The sequence below is a fragment of the Danio rerio genome, chromosome 7 (assembly GCF_052040795.2).
Source record: "Danio rerio strain M-AB ecotype USA chromosome 7, GRCz13ab, whole genome shotgun sequence".
Classification (NCBI taxonomy): Eukaryota; Metazoa; Chordata; class Actinopteri; order Cypriniformes; family Danionidae; genus Danio; species Danio rerio.
The window spans coordinates 62,704,856-62,730,556 of NC_141027.1; the positions used below are offsets into that span (position 1 = coordinate 62,704,856).

At 37.1% G+C, this 25,701-nt stretch overlaps 1 protein-coding gene across 2 annotated transcripts; it reads left to right on the forward strand.

Moving 5' to 3' along the window:
- Positions 1-23,703, forward strand: hspa12b (heat shock protein family A (Hsp70) member 12B). 2 transcript variants are annotated; one of them, NM_001042686.2, is made up of 13 exons: positions 1-372; positions 3,553-3,624; positions 4,634-4,728; positions 7,723-7,847; positions 7,930-8,116; positions 9,760-9,864; positions 11,474-11,590; positions 12,977-13,154; positions 16,255-16,341; positions 20,107-20,211; positions 21,973-22,231; positions 22,314-22,417; positions 22,500-23,703. In NM_001042686.2, exons 2-13 carry the CDS (start codon positions 3,579-3,581, stop codon positions 23,165-23,167), a joined length of 2,076 nt encoding a protein of 691 aa, NP_001036151.1. In that variant the 5' UTR covers positions 1-372; positions 3,553-3,578; the 3' UTR covers positions 23,168-23,703. The 2 variants fall into 2 exon arrangements, with proteins under 2 accessions (NP_001036151.1, XP_087116110.1); XM_087259984.1 differs by having other exon boundaries at positions 3,553-3,760; positions 3,842-4,728; positions 22,500-23,426.
- The last annotated feature ends 1,998 nt before the right edge of the window (positions 23,704-25,701 follow it).

The following is a 25,701-nucleotide window of genomic DNA, read 5'->3' on the forward strand; positions in this document are numbered from 1 at the left end:
GTCAGTATGAAGTCAGCTCTCCCTTCCTTCCCCCTGCACTACAGCAGCCTTCAAGTCCAGTCCCTGTATGTGTGTGTGTGTGTGTGTGTGTGTATGTGTGAGGCTTTCTCAAACATTCTCCCCTCCATTCCACAGCAAATGAGGGACTGACCGCTGGGATATAGAAACAGAGAAAGTCACTGGAATATTCTTTGGACCTGAACGCATGATTCACTCAAACCTTAAATGTATTTACTCCTTTTAGGTATTTAGCTAAAACATCTTTTGGGAACAGCATAATCAAACGCAATTCAGTGTCTGCTACTGAAACATCCAATTCCTTTTGGCACTTTGGACATCAAAGACTATACTCCAAGTATCCTTAACAATCGGGTGAGTAAATTTGATATGGTAAAACATTAGTGAAATGTTTAATGGAACTAACATCATGGTGTAGTGTCTTGTCATTTTAAGCAGTGGTGACAAACAGTAGTGGAAGTGATGGGGGCTTTCCGAAATGGGTGATTTATTTGATGCACTAGTGTGCCATAAAAAGACAACCGAGATTTTAGTCTGGCCTTATTTAATGTAATAGCATTAAGGTCTCTATCATGATTGACCTCCTCAAATGGTACTGTGCTGCACTGTTGACATTGGGTGGAAATTGAAGATTTTCCTCTGAGGATACATGATGTTAGTTTGTGGTTTCAACAAACTGAATTACAAATCAAAATGATTTTTTAGTGGCAGCTGACAATATTTCACTGTTGCTGATGGACATGGAATAAATATAGATGATGTGCTGTAGGTACAGTGTAATATTAATATCAATTATGTAATGTGAACATTTTAGTTTTTATATTATATTTATATAATATAATTGTATATAATATAGTTATTTAATAAGAAATGGTTTTAATTTTTGTTTATATATATATATATATATATATATATATATATATATATATATATATATATATATATATATATATATATATATGTGTGTGTATTTATTTTATTTTTTATTTTTTACATGCAGCGGCAGTATATTTAGTATCAATCAAATTCAGTTGGCTTTTATCATTTAGTGTGTTTATAATTTGTAAACTAAATTATGTTGTTGCAGAAATGTTTGATCTATGAAGTGTTCAATGCCAGCTGAGGTTCTCTGTTTCTGAATCAACTTGTAAGCATCTGGAGAGTGTATTTCAGTCAGATACATTTACAAAACAAGCATAATGGGAGGGCCTTACCTCTCCCTCTTCACCTTTTCTACTTTTGCAAACACACACACACACACACACACACACACACACACACACACACACACACACACACACATGCACACACACACGCACGCACGCACACACACACACACACACACACACACACACACACACACACACACACACACACACACACACACACTATAATATAGTATACTATAATAAATATATTATACAAATATATTTTCTTATATTGTATGTTTTTATAATAAATTGTTCTACTGCTGACTGACTGCAACAATATTAAAATGACAGGTTTTGTTATCCTTTAGGGTTTCCTTAGAAGGCAAAATTTAAGAGGCTGAATTTAAGAAATGTCCATATTTATTTTTTCCTCTGTGTTCATAATATAAAATGACTTTAAATGCAATATTTTGTAAATTAACACAAAACTGTCAAGTAGTACTTGTGCAAGATTTGACTAAACTTTTTTTTACAAACTTTGTATCTGCACTGCAGTTACAGATCATTTTGTTTAGAAAACAAACTCAAAAAAGAGCATTGGGAAACTTCAAATTTAGTGAAACTGAAAGACAAAATACACACCCACTAACACGTCATGGTTTGTTTTTGTTGTTGCGGCTGGGACATTCTAATATGATGTTTGAGCATTTGCATTCCAAGATATGATTGCTTTTTTATGTGGCTTTATGCATGTAAATGGTCAAGGTCAATGATTATTTATATACATATATATATATATACAGTTGTTATATATACAGTCAGAATTCCTAGCCCCCCTGAATTATTAGCCCCCGTTTATTTTTTTACTCATTTTCTGTTTAACGGAGAGATTTTTTTTAACACATTTCTAAATGTAATAGTTTTAATAACTTATTTCTGATAACTGAATTATTTTATCTTTGCCAGGATGACAGTAAATAATATTTCACTAGATATTTTTCAAGACATTTTTATACAGCTTAAAGTGACAATTAAAGGCTTCATAGGTTAGGAAGGTTAGGGTAATTAGGCAAATTATTGAATGATGATGGTTTGTTCTGTAGACTATCAAAAAGTAGCTTAAAGGGGCTAATAATTTTGTCCTTAAAATGTTTTTTTTTTTTTTAAATTAAATCTGCTTTTATTCTAGCCAAAATAAACAAATAAGACTTTCTCCAGAAGAAAAAAATATTATCAGACATACTGTGAAAATTTCCTTGCTCTCTTAAACATCATTTGGAAAATATTTTAAAAAAGAAAAAAAAAAATCAAAGGGGTGCTAATATTTCTGACTTTAATTGTATATATTGGCAACAAGGTGGAGCAGTAGAATGTGTTGTTTCCTCACAGCAAGAAGGTCGCTGGTTTGAGCCTCGGCTGGGTCAGTTGGCATTTCTGTGTGGAGTTGCATGTTATCCCCGCGTTCGCGTGGGTTTTCTCCGGGTGCTCCGGTTTCCCCCACAAGTCCAAAGACATGCGCTATAAGTGCATATAAGCTAAATTGTCCATAGTGTGTGAATAAGAGTGTATGGGTGTTCCCCAGTGATGGGTTGCAGCTGGAAGGGCATCCGCTGCATAAAACATATGCTGGATAAGTTACTGGTTCATTCTGCTGTGGTCACCCACATCTCAGTTGAAGTTATTAGAACTTTTAGCCTCTTTGAATTTTTTCTTTTTTAAATATTTCCCAAATGATGTTTAACAAAGCAAGGACATTTTTCACAGTATCTCTGATAATATTTTTTTCTTCTGGAGAAAGTCTTATTTGTTTTATTTCAGCTAGAGTAAAAGCAGTTTTTAATTTTCTCAAAACCATTTAAGGGTCTAAATTATTAGCCCCTTTAAGCTATATATTTTTTTTCGATAGTCTACAGAACAAACCATCGTTATACAATAACTTGCTAATTACCCTATCCTGCCTAGTTAACCTATTTAAGCTAGTTATGCCTTTAAATGTCACTTTAAACTGTATAAAAATGTCTTGAAAAATATCTAGTAAAATATTTTGTACTGTCATCATGGCAAGGATAAAATCAATCAGTTATTAGAAATGAGTTGTTAAAAATATCATGTTTAGAAATATGTAAAAAAAAAAAAAGTGTTCTACGTTAAACAGAAATTGGGGGAAAAATAAACAGGGGGCTAATAATTCTGAATTCCACTGTATGTATTTTCATTTCTTATCTTAAACCTTGATAACAATTATAAATATTTAAAAATAAATACAATTAAAAATGCAATGGTTAAGTGTTTAAAACCTACATCTTGACAAACAACAAATTAAATAATAATAAAATAATATAACCTCAATAATAAGTAAGTCAGTGTTATGTTTTCCTCCTAGGCTGTGAAAGTCCTGTAATATTTACAATGGCAGACGTCTTGCAACTCAGTATCAACAGTCTACAGGTGCCAGGTAACATTTCATTGAACTTATTCGAATTTAAAGAGATTCATTTTTCTATTTACTCACCCCGAGGGGTTACAAACCTTTATGAGTTCCTTTTTTCCTGTGGAACACAAAAGAAGATTTTGTGGAATTCTAGAAACTGGTAAAAAATTTATTTCATAGGAAAATCAAATACTATGGAAGTCACACGTTTTTTCAACATATATTCATTTTTGTTCAACAGAAGAAAGAAACTGAAACAGGTTTGTGACAAGTGAAGGGTGAGTAAATGGTGACAAAATTTTCTGTTTTAGGTGAACTATTCCTTTAAGATTTGGATGAAAATAATATCTGTAAAATATCTTAAGGAACTTTTATGAAAATTGTTTAACCAGGACATATATACATCGGAAAGGAGAAAGCTGAATAGCCTGTGGTCATCCACATGTATTTCCACGGGAACTTTGCTGTAATTCCTGTCTGTTCCATCAACAATACTGGACAGGGGTGTGACCCTCTGTTATCTACACACTGCACTCTTGAGAATATCTGTACATGTCGATAACATTCTCTTGAGTAAATTCCTCCCATGCCTGAGCATGTGCTTGTTTGAAGACATATTAAAGCAACTATATTAATGGGTCATGAATTACCATGGAATTCATTTTGACCTGGAAAATGTCATGCACACTTTTGACATGTCAGCAATTATAAAATTCTTGGAATTCTTTGATTCTTCAAGTTCCAGCACCGAAAAAACATATGAGACATGTCAATGCTAGGTAAAATGTATTATAAGTTATAAATATATGTTGATGAGCTCATTGTAAACAGGTAATCCTTGTGTGTGTTTATCCACATTTTTTAATCACAACTTGATTCTCCAGAGAAATAAACTTTTTAGAGATTCCTGTATTCTCATAATTGCTTTGCCAGTTCCGAGTTTCACATGCAGTCCTGATCTTGTGTTCAGTGCAATACTTGAGCAACTCAGCTCTGCTTTTTCTTTACCGCTTATTTTTTCTTTTTTATAAAGGTGAAGATAAATCAGACTCTACATCTCCATCGGGTTCTCCATTTCCTTCCAGAAATGAGTGTAGTATCACTCCTCTTACTCCCTCCCCCTCTCCGGTAAGATCAGGCACATTTCTTTAATATGCACCTTCTGCAACACTTTATAAACACTGACCTCAGTTCTGGATTAAATGCTAAAATCAGATTCTTTAGACTACAGTAAAGTTGAAAAAGGATGTGGCACCATCAGAGATATGTAATTATGCGTCTTTACTTAGCACTTAGTAAGCTAGTTTAAAATGGCACTATCATTAGATAATCCTTCATTCAAAATGCACTGCAATCAGTGGTATAAGAAAAATGTTTTTTTTTTATGTTTCTCAAATAATTTCACTCTATACTGTAGTCTCTTAGAAGTGCCTTATATAATTTCTATTTTACAAGACAGAACTGAAAAATGAAAAAAAAAAAAAAAATTCAAACAGGGTTCTTAAACACTCAGTCGCTGATTGGATAATAACATAACCTCACATCAATCATGTCACAAATTAGAGTACCGCATAATGTGTGAAATATGTAGATGCCCCTAATTCCAGAAGATCACAACTATGAGCTCTATTTTAACGATCTAGGTGCAAAGTCTAAAGCACATGCTGCAAAGCATTAAGGGCGTGTACAAATCCACTTTTAGTATTTCAGGGATGGAAAGCGCTCTGCACTGCGGAACATGGTCCAACAGTGTTGTGCTTAATCTCTTAATGAGTTATGGGCGTGTTTTGAAAATAATTACATGGTGGACATTATAAGTGGAAAAACTGAGCGGTTCACTTGTGAGAAAACGGTTAAACAGACCATCTGCAGCTTAAGGATAAAGAGGTTCGTTACTTTTTCTTTCTCTCATTCGTGAATAAGGAAACAGAGTTGTACGCACTCCACTGAAGACATCCTTTAGCCTACATAATTAATTTTGTTTGTTAAGCACAAAGATTTGTTTCAAAACTATTTCTAAATTCAGTTCTATATTTATAAATATGCATATAATTAATACTAATACTACTACTACTACTACTACTACTAATAATAATAATAATAATAATAATGATGATGATAACATTATACAAAACAAGTTGTCATGAATAAACTGAAAAAAGCCTTCCGAGGTGAAGAAGGCATGGAGGCAGTGTTTTTATATGTATGTAAAAAGTAATGTTTTTTTTTGTAATATTTTAATCCTTCAATTATTTTTCATCTTGTAACATATTTGCGTATTGCTGTAAATTCTGTGTGTTTTAAGCAATGTGTAAGCGTTTGAGGAGCACAACTTATGCTCTCTGCGCTGGACTTTCAGCTGGTCAATTGCACAGTCTATTTTAGTTTCTCAAAAAAGCAACATTCACCGTAACACACCTCTTTGCTAGACCAGAACACCCATGAGTCCACAAAATGGTGCAAACAGATTTGCTATTTAAACAATGTGGCACTAAATGGAAGAATTAGGGTTACTGGTCTGAAAACAGCAACACATCACAGCAAACACGTATTTTGCCTTATTGTGCCAGGTGCATGATAGGGCCCTAAATATGTATTTATAAGTGGCTCATTTGAAATAAACAGATTGATCAATTGTGTGCGATTGTTGCGAGGTTATGTTTTTAGAGTGTCTTGAGACCTTGGGCTCTATTTTGATGATCCATGCGCAAAGTGCACAGCGCAAGGCGAAAACACATTAGGGGCGTGTCAGAGTTCACTTTTGCTAATATAAGTACGGAAAAATCCACTTTGCGCCATGGCGCATGGTCTAAAAGGATTGAGCTTATTTTCTTAATGAGTTATAGGTGTGTTTTGAGAATAAACCAATCAGAGTCTCATCTCCCATTCCCTTTAAGAGCAAGTTGCGCCATGCCATAGCACATTTGCTATTTACATGATGACTTTGTAAGTAAAAAAACTGAGCATTTCACTAGCAAGTGTACAGTTAAACAGATCATCTGCAGTGCGAGAATGAGAGATAAGCCTTTTCATTATTTACTTTCACTTTCGCTCTCGTGGATAGGGAAACCTTGTATGCACAGACATCAATTAGCCTATAAATAATTAATTTTGTTTGTTAAGAGCAAATATTTGTTTCATAACTATTTCTAAATTCAGTTCTAATTTACAGCAAACGAATAAATGAACAATAGTAACGAAGTGTGGTCAAAAAACACAGTTATATCCAAATACACATGCTGTTCCCCATATGGTCTGAAACCTGACAAATGGGCAAATCTAAGCTTGTTTTTAATAAAACAAATATATATGGATATAATAAATAATACTGCTAATAATAATAGCGTTATACAAGAGCAAATTGTTATGAATAAACTGAAAAAGCCTCTCGAGATGAAAAAGGCATGAAGGCAGTGGTTTTTATTTTTATATATAGGCTAGAAAATATATTTTGTAATATCTTAATCCTTTATATTTATATCTTATATATATTCTTATTATATCCTATAAATATCCTTAATATTTTAATTCTTCTTCATAGGTAAAGATATTTGCGTATTGCTCTACATCTTGTGTGTATTGAGCAGTGTATAAGTGAGGCGCACAACTAACACGCTCTGCGCTGTACAATAGACCAGCTTTGTTCTAATGAAAGATCTATTATAGTTTCTCAAAATAGCAATACGCCAGCAATACACCTCAACACACCTCTCTTTTTAGACCAGAACACTTTTGGGCGCACATTTGAGTGCAAATGCATTTGCTATTTAAACAGCGTGGTGCAAAACGTCAAAACGACTCTTGCTCCAAACTTAAACTAGCAAACAACATTTGAGTCACGACCTGCACCACATTGCGCCGGGTGTATGATAGGGCCCCTTGTGTTTAATTCAGTTTTACTGCTGGTATCTCATATTTTTAATGGAAAAATTTTCTGTGTGAATTAAACACTCAGGTCATTGAAATAATCTAGAGATAAGAGAACAGAAGAAGAAGGTGGAGTCAGTTACTCTCTGTACCAGGGGAGAACCTTTTGTAAATCCACTCCTCTTTAAAAGTGATAAGGAAAAAACATTATTTTCTTTTTTTACCTACTTTGTTTTTCTTTTTTTCTCTGTTTAGAGAACAGAAGTTAGACCACGTTTGGCTCGTCCATTTTATGTGGTGGTCGCAATAGATTTTGGCACCACCTCCAGTGGCTATGCCTTCAGTTTCATTGAAGACCCTGAGACCATTCACATGATGAGGTATTTATGTCTGTAACTTGTAGTTATTATAACTCCCTCTCCCATTTCTTACCATTACATTTCTCCCTATATTTTCTAACAGAAGGTGGGAGGGAGGAGACCCTGGTGTAGCAAATCAGAAAAGTCCAACCTGTCTTCTGCTGACCCCTGACCTACGTTTCCACAGTTTTGGCTTTGCAGCGCGAGACAGTTATCATGACCTTGACCCCGAGGAGGCCAGACATTGGCTATACTTTGACAAATTCAAAATGAAAATCCACAGCACAAGTGTAAGCTAAGCATATATTACATATTGACTGTTTTTTTTCTCTCTCTTTTTAATAATAATACAAGTATAGTTCCTCAGTTTATGCCAAGTAGTAGTTACATTTTTTTCACATTGCATTACTATTAAAAAGTCCTAAATATTAAAATCTAAATTTTATGCCTTAAAAAGTCTTAAATTTACTGAAATATCGTATTGTAAGTCTTAAATATTTTTTAAACAAGTCTTAATTTTCCTTTGTTTATGTATTGCTACCCAATCTGACCAAAACCGATCCAATTACCAATAATCCGTTTCAATAAAACTCTAAACCTTTTATTTAAAAATGTAAATTTTATCTATTTACCATAATGGTTTCAATATTTTCCTTACAATAACATTTGTTTAAAAATGCTCCATATATTTACTGCTGAGGACCTGGAGAGATTGTTGTGCATATATTTAGTTTATTATGTTTTTTTTTTACTTTAAAAATATTTGTTTATTTTTAATTTAAAGAAAGTTTATGTTGGAAAAAAGTGTATAGATACAAGTAGAGTTGCCTGTTTTTAATCAGTATTTAAAATATCCCCTAAGAAAATTATTTTTTATTGTTAATGTATTATTCTATTATTAAATGTATTAAATTATATCAACATTTTGATAAGGCAAATAAAAATATTTTCCATTTGAGCCATTTGATAAATTGATAGAGCCTTTAGCCCCTGATGAGTCTAAAATTTAATTTAATAGTCTTAAAAATGTCTCAAAAAGTCTTAAAATGTGTGAAACCTGCAGAAAACATGAATATGGATTAGGGACAGGGTTTCATACTACATTTGTAGATTTGTAGATTTTACAAGAGGAAGAGTCGCCAACAACTTTGTCTCAGTCCACAAGTTAGGGTACGTCTTACAACCAAACACACGCAAGAGTGACATGGAATCAACATGAGTTCACGTAGTATATATTTTGTTATTAACTACATAATGAGAAAGACGCCTTTAGTGGGGTAGAAAATAACCTTATTTTGCTGACCTGGGTTTTGAACGAAATTAGCAATTTCCCTTAAACTTTTTTTTTTCTTTTTTGACCCAGTTGTGTTATTGCTCTGATGACACATTAAACAGACACAAGTGCTGCTGCCAAATTTACTCTAGTTTTTCCTCCATTTCTTGGGTCAAAATAGACTGAAAATAAGCACTTTTAACTTCTCCCGCTGGCCGCAGATACCCATAGTAGTGGATGCTGCTCTCTCATTAGCTGTAGGTAATTGCGAATGTTATTTTTGATCAGAATTTACACAACATTTTACACAACATGATTAAATCGCAGACAGTTCCAGATATTTAGCCAGCCAAGTATCTCATGTGTTTTGACGACTCAGATAATTGTTTGATAGTTTACACTGTGTGATTGTTACTGAAGGAGCACTGATTTGCCTGTGATTTTGGGCATTTGTTGGTTACTCTCAAAACCTGTCAGCAAGTCAAAATCAGGACTAAAATCATGCAACTTGAACTTGGCATTAGGGTGATCAAGCATTGGTCATAAGGTATCAATGCTGTGAAAAAAACAACATATTTACTGCCTGTCTAAAGAGCATAATAATTTTATTTGTCATTGTTAATGAGCAGTTTTACAGCACACTCTCTGGGTTTTCTATAGGATCTTACTATGGAGACTGAGCTGGAGTCTGTTAGTGGAAGAAGAGTGCAGGCCATTGAGGTGTTTGCTCATGCCTTGAGGTTCTTTCGAGAACATGCTTTAAAGGTGAATATATGCACACACAAAAAATGCTGCTACACTGACAGATACCATTGAACAGCTACATATACTTTGTTGGATCATTTGATCATTTAGTGCAGGGGTGCCCAAACTCGGTCCTGGAGGGTAAGTAAAGTTCTAACCCCAGTCAGACTCACCTGGGCAAGCTAATCAAGCTCTTACTAAGCTTTCTAGAAACATCCATGCAGGTGTGTTAAGGCAAGTTATATCTTAAATCTGCAGGACACCGGCCCTCCAGGACCAAGTTTAGACACCCCTGATTTAGTGTGTCAAATAATTCCTGTTAGCATCTGTAACCTTTTGTTGGTACTTGTTTTATCTTGATGGATCGTGTTTAATTTCATTTCATTAAAATATTTTATCAATTTGGTATCTAGTGCTGCATGGTGGTGCAGTGGGTAGCACGTTTGCCACAAAGCATGAAGGTTACTGGTTCGAGCCTCAGCTGGGTCAGTTGACATTTCTGTGTGGAGTTTGCATGTTCTCCCCGTGTTAGCGTGGGTTTTCTCCGGGTGATCCATTTTCCCCCACATTTCAAAGACATGCGCTGCAGGTAAATTGGGTAAGCCAAATTGTCCGTAGTGTATGTGTGTAAATGAGTGTGTATGGATGTTTCCCAGTGATGAGTTGCAGCTGGAAGGGCATCCACTGTGTAAAACATATGCTGGATAAGTTGCCGGTTCATTCTGCTGTGGCAATCCCAGATTAACAAAGAGACTAAGCTGAAAAAAGAAAATGAATGAATGAATTAATTAATAATTTGGTATCTGGTATTTGACTAAGAATATTTTGAATATAGGGTGAGGCAGTGGCGCAGTAGGTAGTGCTGTCGACTCACAGCGAGAATGTCGCTGGGTGGCTGGTTCGAACCTCGGCTCAGTTGGCGTTTCTGTGTGGAGTTTGCATGTTCTCGCTGCCTTCGCGTGGGTTTCCTCCGGGTGCTCCGGTTTCTCCCACAGTCCAAAGACATGTGGTACAGGTGAATTGGGTAGGCTAAATTGTCCGTAGTGTGTGTGTGAATGTGTGTGTGGATGTTTTCCAGGGATGGGTTGCGGCTAGAAGGGCATCCGCTGTAACAGATAAAGATCACAGTTCAAGAATGAGGTGGGAACTGCTGAACATTTTGAACATTTAATAACAAAACAAACACAATTCCCTGCTGCTTAAACACAAACAATACTCCAAATATTAAGTGTCATTCTGACTCCACTCTAATGGCTTTTGGGCCCACCCCACACACTACAGCCAGTCTGAGCCAGTATAACTTTGAGCTGTGCAGTGGTTTTGGACCATATTTTTCACTGTGCTCTTTTCCATCACTTAATTAAACAGTGGAGGTTGATGGAAGTTCTAGGCCAGTAGTAGCTAGTCTTAGCTGGACCTAAACCTACTTCCACATACATTCAGGAACCTCTGACAACTTGGGAGATTTCTTCCAAAAACCTCCAGTCATGAATTATGAATGTGGCCTATATAGTGGAGTGGAAAAAGGAAGTATCAATAACTAATAAACATGTGAAATCTGGGAAATCTGGGGAATTTAGTTCAGATAAGTGTAGGAAACCTTGTAATGTTTGTCTCTGTGTGTTTTCAGGAGGTGAAGGACCAGTCCTCCTCTGTGCTGGAAGGTAATGAAGTACGGTGGGTCATCACAGTTCCTGCCGTGTGGAGGCAGCCAGCCAAACAGTTCATGCGAGAAGCTGCATATCTGGTAATGCAGCACAACAGATCTGAAACCAGTGTTCACTGCAAACCCCAAAATGACATATTTTCCAATACACACCATCTCTTTCTCTTTCTTCTCCCATGCACACATACAAAAAATCCCACTCCCACACTGAATATTCTGCAGCCCCCATTGCAGTTCAGGAAATGTGCGTACTTGAAAAGGAATGCAAAGTCACTGCACACATGCAATAAATGTGAAGGTTGACAGACATTTGTGTGAGTGGAGTAAAACACTGTGCCAAAAGGACCAAAACCTGATATCCATTACATATGTGTGTGCTTTGCCCGAGTGAAAAAAATCTCCCTATGAGAAAAACACTAAAAAATCAACCACAGACATTATGTTTGGCACACTAGGCACATCTAAGACCATACAACAATCATCAGTGAATGCTTCAGTTTAAAGTCAAATGCTGTTGATTGGATCAGTACCATTTGCTGTATTTGTTCTAATAGCCACGGCTCTTCAAATTCTACCTCACTAAAAGTAATGCAGGTCGAGGTTAATTTCCTCTTTGCAATGTCACAGAGGTTAAACAATGCAAGAGACCGGCACACAAACACAGGAAACCACGCCTGTCCCAGCCAGGCAAAAAAGGGGGAACAAGGCAGCCCACCACCTTCCATCATAACTCCATGGCCAAGTGGGGCAGCATACTGATGCTTTAACATTGTACCATGTTAAATGACTAAATTGTCCTAAAGACCTTTTGTCCTGTTTTCTTGGTTACCATGTCACCGTACAGTGGGCATGTGGACATGGTTATTGTTCAATTCAATTCAATTCATCTTTATTTCTCTAGTGCTTTTACTATGTAGATTCTAGTAAACTGAAACTGTGTCAGTCAAGTTTTCAAAGTTGAATTTTAGTTCAGTTAAAGTGTGGTTTAGTTTTCACTGCTGAAAGTCCAAACACTGAAGAGCAAATAAATCGAAGCACAGCTCCACAAGTACTAAACTAAGTAAGCCAGTGGTGACAGTGGTGAGGAACAAACTTCACCAATTGACGGAAGTGATGGAAAAAACCTGAAGAGAAACCAGGTTTAGTTGGGCATGACCATTTCTCCTCTGGCCAAATTTAAAGTGCAGAGCTGCAGTCTATATATCTATTTATGCAGCTTCTAAAGTGCTTCTAAAGTTTGCCTGTTGCTAGGGTGTTTCCCAACTGGTACCGACCCAGATTGCAACTGTCCTTAAGTGTCAGTTATTAAACTATTCTATGTATCTAACTGATTTGTTCAGAGTACTGATTCATTCCAGAATTAAACAGTCTGGAAAATACCTGATTCAGAACTGTTGAGAACTGTTGAAGTTACTCAATATTTACTTTTAGACTGTAATATTAAGGCTCTGGTTTATTTATTTTTAGGCAGGCTTAGTTCCTCCAGATTCTCCTGAGCAGCTTCTTATAGCTCTTGAACCAGAGGCTGCATCAATCTACTGCAGGAAACTGCGTCTTCACCAGGTCACTGACCTAAGCCAGCGTCCAGTAACTAATGGTTTTGATATAGACGGGTCCCGTCCATTTGACTCCAGTTTTAGGCAAGGTAAGAAATGACTTTTTCTTTACATATTAGCATTAGAACTCACTCTGAGATTGTTCACTGGAAACATTTTGCTTTGTGTATCACAGTTCTCTATAAACATTAAATAGGAACCATGATTTAAGCGTGGGGAATACCAGGTCATCTTTCATCCTTTGGAAAGAGAGTGCTGTTTTTGTTTTGTGTGGGTATGTGTGGGTTCATGCATGCAGGATGGATAGATCAGAGTAAGACTGATTCAGATCCAAGTGGGTCTTAACAACTACAAAAGCATGTGGTTTGGATTAAAACTGAAACACAAGATGACATTTTCTGGAAGGTTAGAGTGCCCCTGAGATCAGAGAGCTGCAAAAATCTCTTTGAAAGATTGACACTAATGTTGTTATCAGTCCTTGACAAAAGATAAAATGGAGCTTTTTTCACATTTATATACAACACAAATAAAGCACTGTAGACATTATTGTTCACTCTTTTACGTTTGAACCAAAATGTAAATGTACACTCACACATTTTTTATGTTATAATTGAAACAAGGTGCTGCGGATCATGAGCTCACCCTCCTTTGGATTGTTTGCACAAGTCCCCTGGATAATCCTTTTTGTTCTTTTCTGTCTTTTCTGCTTGCATTTTAAAACAATTGAGTGGTTTTAGTGGTTTTAAAGTATAGTAAAATATCATATTATTATATATCATATAAATATTTATTTGAGGTTTCACAATTTTGTGTTACAATTTAGGAGCAAAATAACTTATGTGGCAAAAATTACTTAAATTAATTTAATGCACCTTCATATTTTTGTTAAATTTTTTATTTTTATTTTTATTTATTTTTTTGTTTTGTTTTCAATGTACAGCTAAGAATGTTTGGGTTTTCTTTCTGTTTACCAACCCCTTTATAGCCCCATTATAAACCCCCTTATGAAAATCTCTGGGGAAACGATGGCTTTGATATCATCCATGCATCAATCAGCTGGAAAATATTTAAAGCAACACAATTACGAACACACAGAAAGCAATTGTCACGATCACTAGTGATCTAGCCTGTGCAGCTTGCTGGAGAACTACACATGTGCCACTATATGAAAAACAACTCCCAGAAGTCTTTACACTTTGCTTAGACTGATTATTAGTACTATAAAGATGCCTCATTCACTCACACTCTTTACTGTAAATACCAGACTGAGACAGGGGCATACTACTGAGCTGAATGATTCACTGTTTTTAATTGGTGTACATGATAATGGACTATGCAAATCTTGTAATGTAAAAGAAACAATTGAGCATGTAATATATGAGTGTTTAAAATAATGACAGGAAGGAAATAATAGAATTTCTTACCTTTCTCCTTAAGATAAGTAAAGACAGGATACCTACTGTGATATGAGTTCAACAGTGATCATATAGGTTTTATTTAAATTTTTTATAAAACATTCAGTTCAGTTTAATTAATCTTTATTTCAATCGTGCTTTTGCAATGTAGATTGTGTCAAAGCTGCTTAACATAGAAGTTTTAGTAAACTGAAACTGTGTCAGTCTAGATTTCAGAAGTTCAGTTTAGTTCAGTTCAGTGTGTTTTAATTTTCAATGCCAAACCCAAACCCTGAAGAGCAAATCCATTGATGCGCAGCTCCACAAGTCCCAAACCAAGCAAGACAGTGGCAAGGAACAATCTTCACCAATTGACAAAAGTGAAGAGAAAAAATATACAATACAGGGTTAGATAAACTGATTATTATATATATTTAATTCCTGCAAGAAAATAAAACAATTGTTCTGTTTCAGTTCTGGAGATTAAGTTGTTTAGTGGGGAACTGGGAGGAGTTGAATATGCTGCACCATCTAAGACCTGAGCTCTGAAATCTGTGGGATTGAAGCAGTGCAATGACAAAACAAGAACAACAGATTCTGATTGCAAAACAAGTACAGCATGCACTGTTATGTACAAGCAATATACACAAAGAATGCAGATTGTTATAAAACTAAGAAGAAGAACAGTCTTTACTGAGTCTTGTTAAACTGCAAGTGAGCATTATAAAGTGTTTCCTTGTATTGCCTGCCATAGTTTTTGACTTTTTTTTATTGTTTTGTTGTTTTCTTGCTTTTGCTGACCATTCAGCCATTATGCTCCTGTCTGTCCCTGTTTGACCTTTTGCCTGCCTAACTATTCTCTTTATAAGCTGCATTTGAATGCTCAACTCATTGTACTCTGACTTATTACACTAATGGACATATACTTCAGTTTTAGCCCAGTTATGCCCTGCAGAATTTTTCTTTTTGTCTTCACTTTTTTCTGTTTCATATTATTCCATCTAAATGTGCTTGAATTTCTTTGCCATGTTTTTTGTAGCTTTAAAATAGTTTGTAATGCCTTTTATGTAATTGTGTTGTTTTATTCATCACATACAGACACTTCAAATCTTAAAATACCATACCTCAAAAAGTGTATAATGCATATATCTACCTTGTCAGTTTTTGCCCTGTCATCTAAATTAAAGATTACATAATTCATTTGGGTTTTGTAGTTAAAGTTTAAGACAAAGTAAATAAATTTGCTTTGTTATTTTTTTTCTTTTCCCCCCTTTTTTGTATGTATTGTTTAAAATGCTATTTTTGTTGCAATGGGTTCTTGATTGCCCCCATAGAAGTTATCGGAATTATCTTTTTTGTGTTTGCTGCAAGCTATGAGAATATATAGCAGCATGTCCATATGCTCTAGTATACACAAACTCTACCTGAAAGGAAATGTTTGAAGTAATTCAGTCCATAAAATGAGCTCCTCTGGAAACATGGCATCCAGTACAGCCTTAAAAGTCCCAGTAGGGAAGCAGAGATTATTCTTAGTTTAGCAGGTCATTATTCAGCAAACGTGCCGACTGTAAAACTACAGTCTTAAAACAAGCTTGTTCTATTTGTTTTTTTTTTTTCTCACATCAAAAAGAAAAATAAAAACATTACAATGTTCATTAAATCAGGGTTTAAAATGTATTTGTCCAGGTATCTGCAATCTTTCCTTATCTCTTTCAAGTTTTATTGACTAAGTGATAAAGATTTGATTTAATGAAAAGGGATTTTTTAATTGAAATAAAGCCAATGTGTTTTGCAGCCCGTGAGCAGCTCCGCAGAGCCAGACATAGCCGAACTTTTCTGGTAGAGAGTGGTACTGGAGAATTGTGGTCTGAGATGCAGACAGGTAAGTGAAACCAATGCAAATATATAAATGATGGCATGCACTATACCTTTATTGTTTTAAACAACTTTATTAAAGTTTTTACATGAAATAGTTATAAAAACTCTTATAAAAAAATAGACTTATGTTTAAAAACCACACTTTTTTACAATAAGAAACACACATTTTCACATTTACTATACACTGTTTGCACGAGTTACACACTGCTGTGATAAACCTAAAACACTTTTAGCACTTCTACTTCCCTATGATTAGAATAGGCTACCATCAACAAAGTACAAATATAAAGTAAATTCACCAAACACTACTCAAGAACAATGTTGCACCTTGAAGAAACTCATTAATTCCTCAACATGTCCAACATGTTGGCATGAAGATTTAAAGTACTGTAACATTTCACTTTACGTATTGAACTGTAAGTTAGACATTGTCTCTTCGCCTAGCTGGATCTGGCATGAGAATTATCAATTGCAATGTTGTCCTTAGCAAGACACCTTGGAAAGAAGTGTCTTGAATGTAGAATCTTGTATTGCTGCTACCTCCATCTGGTCACAGGCCTCCTCCATGGCTTGGATGAGGGGTACCTCAGCTCGGAGATGAAGATCATATACTTTCCACCACTATGCCGAGAAAAACTCTTCTATAGGGTTGAGGAATGGAGAGTATGGTGGAAGATACAGGACGGTAAAATGTGGATGTTGCTGAAACCAGTTCTGAAACAGAGCAGAACGGTGGAAAGACACATTGTCCCAGACAACAATGTACTGGGTATGACTAATTTGATTTGCTGCTGTTATGTTGTGCTATTGGTCCAAGAATGTAAGTATACGTGCTGTGTTATACAGTAAGGGCCCATATGGGCATGCAATGGAGGACCCCATTCTTTGTAATGGCTGCACATGTGTTACTGTATATTTCGCCCACGTTGCCCTGGGACATTGACTATAGCCCTGTGGCCAATATTTCTTCTTCTCTGTGTTCTCGTCAGGTTGAACACACCATCATCTACGTAAATGAACTCATGCTGGATCTCCTCTCCATCCATTCGTAAAACTACCTGAAGAACAGTGTCAGGCAAAATTTTGTAGTTCAGTGTAGATCTAGTATTACAGTACAGTAAAAGATAATGAGACAGATTGCCAGATCACAATGCTAAAGTGAATACATACTTCTGCATAATCATGCCAGTCTTTTCACCCTTTCGAAATTGTGCTCGAATGGCACTCCATAAATTTGCTTCATTTGAATATGTTTTTTTTTTTTATGGTGTGTGCCAGAGTTGATATTGTGACCTGATGGTTTTCATTGAAACTGGCATTTTACAGTGCTTAAACACCTGATTGTTGTGTCTACAATAAATCAAACAAGTGTTTGCACACCTGATGACTGTGTTGAACCTATTGGTTGGACGGTGCAGTAATTTGACAGTCAGTGCTTTGGTATTGCAATGTGACTTCATGATAGATTTTAGTGTGTAATGTATGTTAAGTGTGTTTAGTGTTTTGAAAATCACTGTGTGTAGAGTTTTGCAACAAGTGCTAAGTTGACAATGTGCTAACAGTTGTGCAAATATGGGCTGATGTTTTGATACTTGTGTGTAAGGTTTTGCTAATAGTGTACTACTTTTATTTTTAGTGTGTAAGCAATCCTAAAAAAAACTGTAAGATGTTTAAACAATGACTTATGGAAGTCTTTTGTTGGTGATTAATCAAATTATTGATCAGTAAAATAGAATATTGTCAAGATTGAAGATTTCTATTCTTGTTCCATATGTGCATATTGTGTTGTTTATATGACTCCAAGATTTCCAAGAGACCCTCATTAAGGAGCAATAGTGGGTATGTTATTACAGGCTGAATAGTTTGAACTCATGCCTCCAGTGTGTGTGCGTGCGTGCAGTTCTCAGCATGACTGGCACAATGACAAGGTGCAGGGTCAAAATAATCAGATCTTTAGCACCAGATGTTTCCCGGAGAGAGAGGGATTGAGTTTATTGCAATCTAACATACACAATACAAGTCTCCTTCAGTTTCTCATAGTTTCTTGCAGTTCTTAATAGCAAAAACATGCATACAAGAGGAGGCCATTTCCCATGAAACAGAGTTATTATGCCACAGTAAACAAACAAGGAACACACTTTCCTCTCTCCTGTGTAGTGAAGAAAAGTGAGTTGGCAGGAGTCAGGGACACTTATCTCAGATTGTTTCATACATGTCTGAAGGCTGTTTGGTAGATCTTCCTGATTGCAGCATGTCAAAGAGGGAAGAACATGGGTTTTATTTAAACATGTCCTGGTGCTGAAAATCTGGAGACAATTATTAAGCATTCAAGAGCCTTAGGTTTACATTAAATTGAGTCAGGTCCTCTCAACTAAAAAAGAAACAACAGATAAGCTTTAGCACACTTGAAATTTATTGGTATATTTCAAAATGGCATTTGGCGGTATAGTTGTTTTAAATTCCATGTTCCATTGTAAGCTTTATGCAGGCTACAACAGAAAAATAACTAAAAACAAAGCAAGCAACAATGACAATTTTCTGGCATTGCTTAAGGGCGTACTTACATTATGTACAGTTGCCTTGAACCGGGCCTCCCGTCCCCCTCCCGTCTACCCCAACGGCCCGCACTCGTATCGCATTCGAGCTTGAGCACGCTTACGTCATCGATGATGCGCTGTTCAGTTTAAAAAGCGCTCTCCCTCAGCACAGTGGAAATTTTTTTTAGGTTTATTGTTTCAGTCGTTTGAGATGTAGTGACACATGGTCAAATTTTTCGCCGAACAGAACAGCCACTTTTGACGCTCATGAACAATCATAAAGTCCTCGTGCTGCAGGTAACAGGAGGATTACTAAAGGTGCAGCTGTCGTGCAGTTAGGGGTTTGCGTCTTTAATAATCTACGACAGTATGCGTTTATTGAACAGTAGGAAAAATGAATAAATCCATTTTAAGTCTCTTAAAAGTCACGTCTAGTCCTTATTTTTGGGCTCAGGTGCGCTTTGCATTTATACTACAAGTGTACCGCGCCTGAAACCAAGTGATCCGCGCTTTCGCACACCTTTTCCAACCGGGTTAGGGCCGGTCAAGTGAACCGCACCTGAGCCAGATTCAGAGCACTTACACTTCTGAAACAATCCGGGAAATGGGCCTGGGCACGGTTCAGATAGCATAGTGTGCGTACACCCTAAGTCAGCATATGTTGTAATGAAAATCAAATGAGCTTTGTCAAGTACTCAAAATTGGTCCTCTGCTTTTAACCCATACAAGTGCACACACACAAAAAATGTGAGCATACACCTGGCCAGCCTCTGGAGAGCAATTAGGGGTTAGGTAGGTATCATGCTTGAAGGCACCTCAGCCCCAGTATCAAGATGGAGAGAGTTAGATTCATTCACTTTCCCCATCTTTAATTTCTGCCGTGACTGGGTATCTAACCAGCAACCTTTGGATTACCAAGTCCAAGTACCAAGTACAGTGGTTGGAAGTCCAAATAACTATAACAAACCATTAGGACGCAACTGCTCAAGAATGAGCTGGTGAGAATATGGTCGATAAAGCAGCTAGCAGAGAAAGCAGCATGCAGTAGGGAGCAGTGATGCTAGCAAGGCTGAGAAGTGTTCGAGTAATGTTCCATGTTAAGCCATCTGACTGCATGGAAGTTGGATAAGCTGATAGGGGCTTTGATTTTAATTATCAAATCAACTGATAGCAGAGCTTGATTAAGAGGCTTGTCTAAGCTAACGCAAAATGAATGATTTGTGTTTTCAAAGGTGACCGGTACATTGTAGCTGACTGTGGAGGTGGGACTGTGGATTTGACAGTGCATCAGATTGAGCAGCCACAGGGCACTCTGAAAGAGCTTTACAAAGCCTCAGGTTAGTGGAAAACCACAGCCAACTCCGCCAAACTTTAAACCACTTTACTTCCCTGATGAAACCACATTTTTAAATATGAATGATATTGCTTTTAAATATCATCAAGACAATAAAGAAATGATGATAGCAGTGATGATTAATTAGGCACCTATTTTACCACTTTTTAAAGATTTAATATGTCTACAGAATGTTTCTGTAAAGTTTCAGCTAAATACACCCATATGATTATTTATTACACCTTTCTGAAAATAGGAAATTAGAGCTGTTAGGACACTGTAGCTGTTTTAGTTGCTTGTGCCTTTAATGCAAATGAGCTAGTTCTCCTCACCCACCACTCCGAAATACATATCAGAGCTATAGAGATCTTTCCCTATTGCTCTGATGCATGGTTCAATCTCCTGCTGCGACTCACATAGATGACAAGGACAGACAAGAATGAAGTAGATCTTCCTTACTACAGTAAGAACTTTCCCAATGGTTATTTGGTGTATATGTTGTGGAATTAATTCAAGCCTTTCTGCAATAATGAGCCACACACAATGTGGTTACAAAGTTTGCGCACACACACTCATGCATATGTTTAACTCTGCACTGTTTTTGCACAGCAAATGTGCCAGGATAAACGTTAATATACACTGCTGTATGGATATCAATTATGTTAATGTACAAAATGAACCTGATTTAATGTCCACAAACTGGGATTAATGCATCTTCTATTATAATTGTACTGACATTCACCTTTGGTGATGAATTACAGAGCAATTTTACTGTCTTTTCTTTATTACAAACATGCAGTTTTAAAAACATCATAAACCTTTAAAACTCATTCTTGAGGTGCAGATAATCACAGAGAGCTAAACATCTTTTAATCCCAGTTGCTTTGCACACATCTTGTTGATATGATTATACGCATTACTACAGAGACATGGTAATATGTGGCTGTCAGTCAGTTCGGTGGGTGGGGAAAACCGGAGTCCACACTTTGGTAACAAAGCACTGCGCCAACCACCAGGTACTTTTTTTCATGATGCCTGCATAATTGGGTACTCTTAACAACATCAAGCACTCATAAGCAGCCTTCTTGCAACTAAAATGGCAATAGGACAAAATACAGTTGTGCATACTTCACACCCACACAATGACCAATGCAAGTTCACAAGTGCATGTGAAAGACAAGTGTGTTATCAGAAACTAATTGGGGAAATGTTTGTATGGATACATTTAGGCTAGAGTTGTGCAATACCTATTCTAGACTACAAGGCTGTGCTTAAGGAAAGTTTAGCTAAAGCCCTAACTTGAAAAAACTAATTGAGATACTTAGAATTACTCCAAAAATTACAGTCTTTGGTGTTCTCTGCAAAAAGTGGCCCTCCAGAATCAAGTTCAGACACTGATGGTTGTAGAAAGAATTATATTTGGTGCTCTGTAGTTCTTTGTAGTGGTTTGTTTAATATTTTTAATTGGTCCACTTTTCTCTGAATAAAGAGATTTGTGTCAGAGTTAATACTTTTCAAAGATCAACACATCAGGAGCAAATTGATATAGTTGATATAAAATCAAAACTGGTTATTCTTAAGAGTTCACTTTAGCCAAGTCCTTTCTTTTCACTCCAGTCCTGAAATATGTTTAAAGCTTAAGATAATTTGGGTAAACGTTATTCCAAATAATTTCAAAAGATCCTGAGGCACTTTAAAAACTATTATGCAAACTAAGTGACATATAAACCAATCTAAATGATACACTAACATTCTTGTCTTTTAGGGGGTCCTTATGGTGCAGTTGGTGTGGATCTTGCCTTTGAGACAATGTTGTGCCAAATCTTTGGCACTGACTTTATTGACAGTTTTAAAGCTAAACGTCCAGCTGCTTGGGTAGATCTCACTATTGCATTTGAAGCCCGCAAACGTACAGCAGCTCCTGGCCGTGCCAACACTTTAAACATCTCACTGCCCTTCTCCTTCATTGACTTCTACAAGCAACACCGGGGCCAGAGTGTGGAAACTGCCCTGCGCAAGAGCAAGTACGTCTTACTCACTGAGGGGGTTATTTGCTAAAACATGTGTTAAAAAGTTTGTTTTAACTTTGTGTAATGTTTTGGTCAGTATGAATTTTATAAAGTGGTCATCTCAAGGAATGCTGAGACTCTCTACGGAGGCCACGAACGAGCTTTTTCAGCCGACCATTAACAATATCATAAAACATATTGGTGAGGACTTTTCTCTAAAACACAAACCAAGCCAGGGGTCAGTAGGTAATTATCTGATATCAAATTTCTCTCATCCTACCAGAGAACGTCATGCAGAAGGAAGAAGTTAAGGGTGTCCGTTTTCTCTTCCTGGTTGGAGGATTCGCAGAGTCACCCATGCTTCAACGGGCAATTCAGAATACACTAGGACGGAACTGCCGTATAATAATTCCACATGATGTAGGTCTAACCATCTTGAAGGGTGCAGTCCTTTTTGGTCTAGACCCCACTGTTGTCAGAGTACGCCGTTGTCCGTTAACTTATGGTGTTGGGGTTTTGAACCGCTTTGTAGAAGGAAGACACCCTCATGATAAGCTACTCATCAAGGATGGAAGAGAATGGTGCACTGACATTCTGGACCGCTTTGTAAGTGTTGATCAATCTGTGGCCTTGGGTGAGGTTGTGAGGCGGAGCTACACTCCTGCTAGGATGGGTCAACGGAAGATCATCATCAACATCTACTGCAGCGACACTGATGACATAACCTATATTACCGACCCTGGGGTGAGGAAGTGTGGTGCCATCACGCTAGACCTACTTGAATCAGGGGAAGCTTCAGCTAGCACTGGTGATAACGATAAAGGATCAGCATTTGAACGCAGGGAGATTCGCACTACCATGCAGTTTGGTGACACTGAGATCAAAGTCACAGCAGTTGATGTGGCAACTGGCCGACTAGTGCGGGCATCAATTGACTTCTTGTCTAACTAATTCTATTGTGGAATGCAAGGGGTTTACCCCATATAATCTCATCGATAAATGACTAAAAATAATAGCTTTGAGGTCACATGAGGCTGATGTTAAAACTGAAGGATAAACTGAAATGTTACTGGAATCACTTTCTTCCTGCAGTGCACCCAGGGCTGGATTAACATAAGGGCTAGGTGTGGCTGAAGCCTCAAGGACGATGGAAGAAGGGGGCCTATGATTGGCTGATGAATTAAAATGCGTCACTTTGCTTTATGCTTTATCTCGTCATAAATTGTATTCCTTTCCAAAGTATTATCCAAATATAATCCAAAGTATTCCTTTCGGTTCGCTGCTGTTAAAAAACAGTGACGCTGGTGATAACTGGGGCTTGGAGTGGTTGTAGCCCAATCAGAATATTGAATAGCCCTGTTTTAGTTGCCCATAGGGTGATCAGATGTCCCAATTTTCCCAGAACAGTCCCTTATTTCGGCACTACCGTGAGAACCGTCCAGTCAAAGGTAGGCTAAACAAGCTTATCGTAGAACAAAAAAAAAAAATAATAATTCAAAAGTCTTTGTCATTGATACACTCGTACAGGTAGTAACTAAAGTCCAGTTTTGGCTGTGCAACAATGTGAGCCAATGTGAGCCTGTGCAATCTGTTCAATACACAATTTAACAAAGACAGTGGGTGAACAAATCAAATATCCTGCACGAGCAGTTTTCAAAATATTTGTTGTTGCAGAGAACAGTATATATCTATCTCAAGTAAATACACTAGGTTGTGCTTTACAGTAAGATTAGAATAAATTATTGTCCCCGAAGGCCAATTAGGTCTACAGCAATAGAATGATTTCACGATTTCACGATTTTCGAGGCTGCGGTGAGAAGAAACCCGGAAGTATTGTTGGGAGTTACATAGGAACGTTGTGTCTTTGGCTGTATATCTTTCAGCGGAGATAAAAGTGACATAAATTTATAATTTTCCGCCTTCCGAGTAACTGGAAGCTCCATTCTGAATAGTGAACTTAAATATGGATATCAGAGCTCATTTTCAGCTAAGTTAAGGGAAATGGCACTAGTTAGCTAATGTTTTCTTTCCCAAACACACGTTTTAGATCCCATTTATCAAACCTGAGTTAATGAACTGATTCACTATATTAGACCCCTACTGAAAAATCCATCTTAAACCAGCCTAGGCTGGTTGGCTGGTTTTAGCTGGTTGACCAGGCTGGTTTTAGAGGGGTTTTGGCCACTTCCAGGCTGGTTTCCAGCCATTTCCAGCCTGGTCTTAGCTGGTCAGGCTGGGAGATGACCAGCTAAAACCAGCTTGACCAGCTTAGCCAAGCTGGGAGTCCAGCCAAAACCAGCTATATCCAGCTTAAACCAGGCTGGTCGAGCTGGTTTTAGCTGGATTTGGCTGGTCATTTTCCAGCCTGACCAGCTAAGACCAGGCTGGAAATGGGTGGAAACCAGCCTGGAAATGGCCAAAACCCCTCTAAAACCAGGCTGATCAACCAGCTAAAACCCGCCGACCAGCCTAGGCTAGTTTAAGCTGGATTTTTCAGCAGGGACTTGTCACAAAACTGAATTTAAAGAAAAACTGTCAATTTCCCTCTAACATTTAAAGCACTGTTGATGGCTGCTCGTAAAACAGTGCTGATTTGCCATTTTGTTCACGTGCTCAACAGAAATGCTTGTGATTGGCAGAGAAAGTCAGCAGTTCACACTTCGCTGTTTACCGAGCACAAACACAGACGAGCGATCCGCTTGATGACTCGACTGATCTTCATTGGCTGCTTTGCGCTCCAGTCTCCATGTATCTCTTTTTGCTCTGGATGAAGAGCGGTAAACTGATGGCAAACACAGATACACAGAGACTGGAGTGCGAAGCAGCAGTGATGATCAATTGAGTCATCCACTCTCATGCGACGCTTCAATGTTAGCGTGAAATAGGCGGTTTTAAAACTTCAGTACCAGGATAACACTATTATAGACAACACAAGGGTGTGCTACAGAGGACTGCAGTGTTTTATCACTCAGCAGGTTACATAGGCTGGAGCAGGAAAGTGTCCCTACTGTGTTTAACTGGTGCCATGAACTGAAGCCTAGGAGGTCGCTTGAGCATATTAGTCTTACAGAGATGTTGTTTGATGCTAAATTGCTTTTAGTTGTTTGAACTTACTGAATGATATTAAAGTGGTTTACACAATTTCTGCAATTTAAAATCTCTGCAACAGCTTGAGGTTTGTTGTCCACAGCATCTTACCGCAATGTTTACAGTGCTGGTCCTATACTTCTGGGTTTCTTTCCATTGCAGCTTCGCTTTGGTTCTTTAAAATGGCGGCCACGTGAAGTAAGTGTATAGCCAACAGTTGACAGCAACAGGTCACACTCAACAACATAAAAATAATAGTAAACAATAAAATTAACCATGGAGGAAAAAAAACAAACTTTGTTTTTACTTTGCTCCTTTTATGAAAACGACAGTTATAATATGGAGCAATGAAACATCGAATTTCATCGGACAATATATCTGATGCAAAAATTAAAATA

Excerpts from the sequence above, each read along its gene's own strand:
- hspa12b (NM_001042686.2), top strand. The coding sequence starts at position 3,579 with ATGGCAGACGTCTTGCAACTCAGTATCAACAGTCTACAGGTGCCAG. Across the intron at positions 11,591-12,976 it reads TGCGAGAAGCTGCATATCTG|GCAGGCTTAGTTCCTCCAGA; the intron begins GTAATGCAGCAC and ends ATTTATTTTTAG. Across the intron at positions 22,232-22,313 it reads ACTGCCCTGCGCAAGAGCAA|TATGAATTTTATAAAGTGGT; the intron begins GTACGTCTTACT and ends TGTTTTGGTCAG.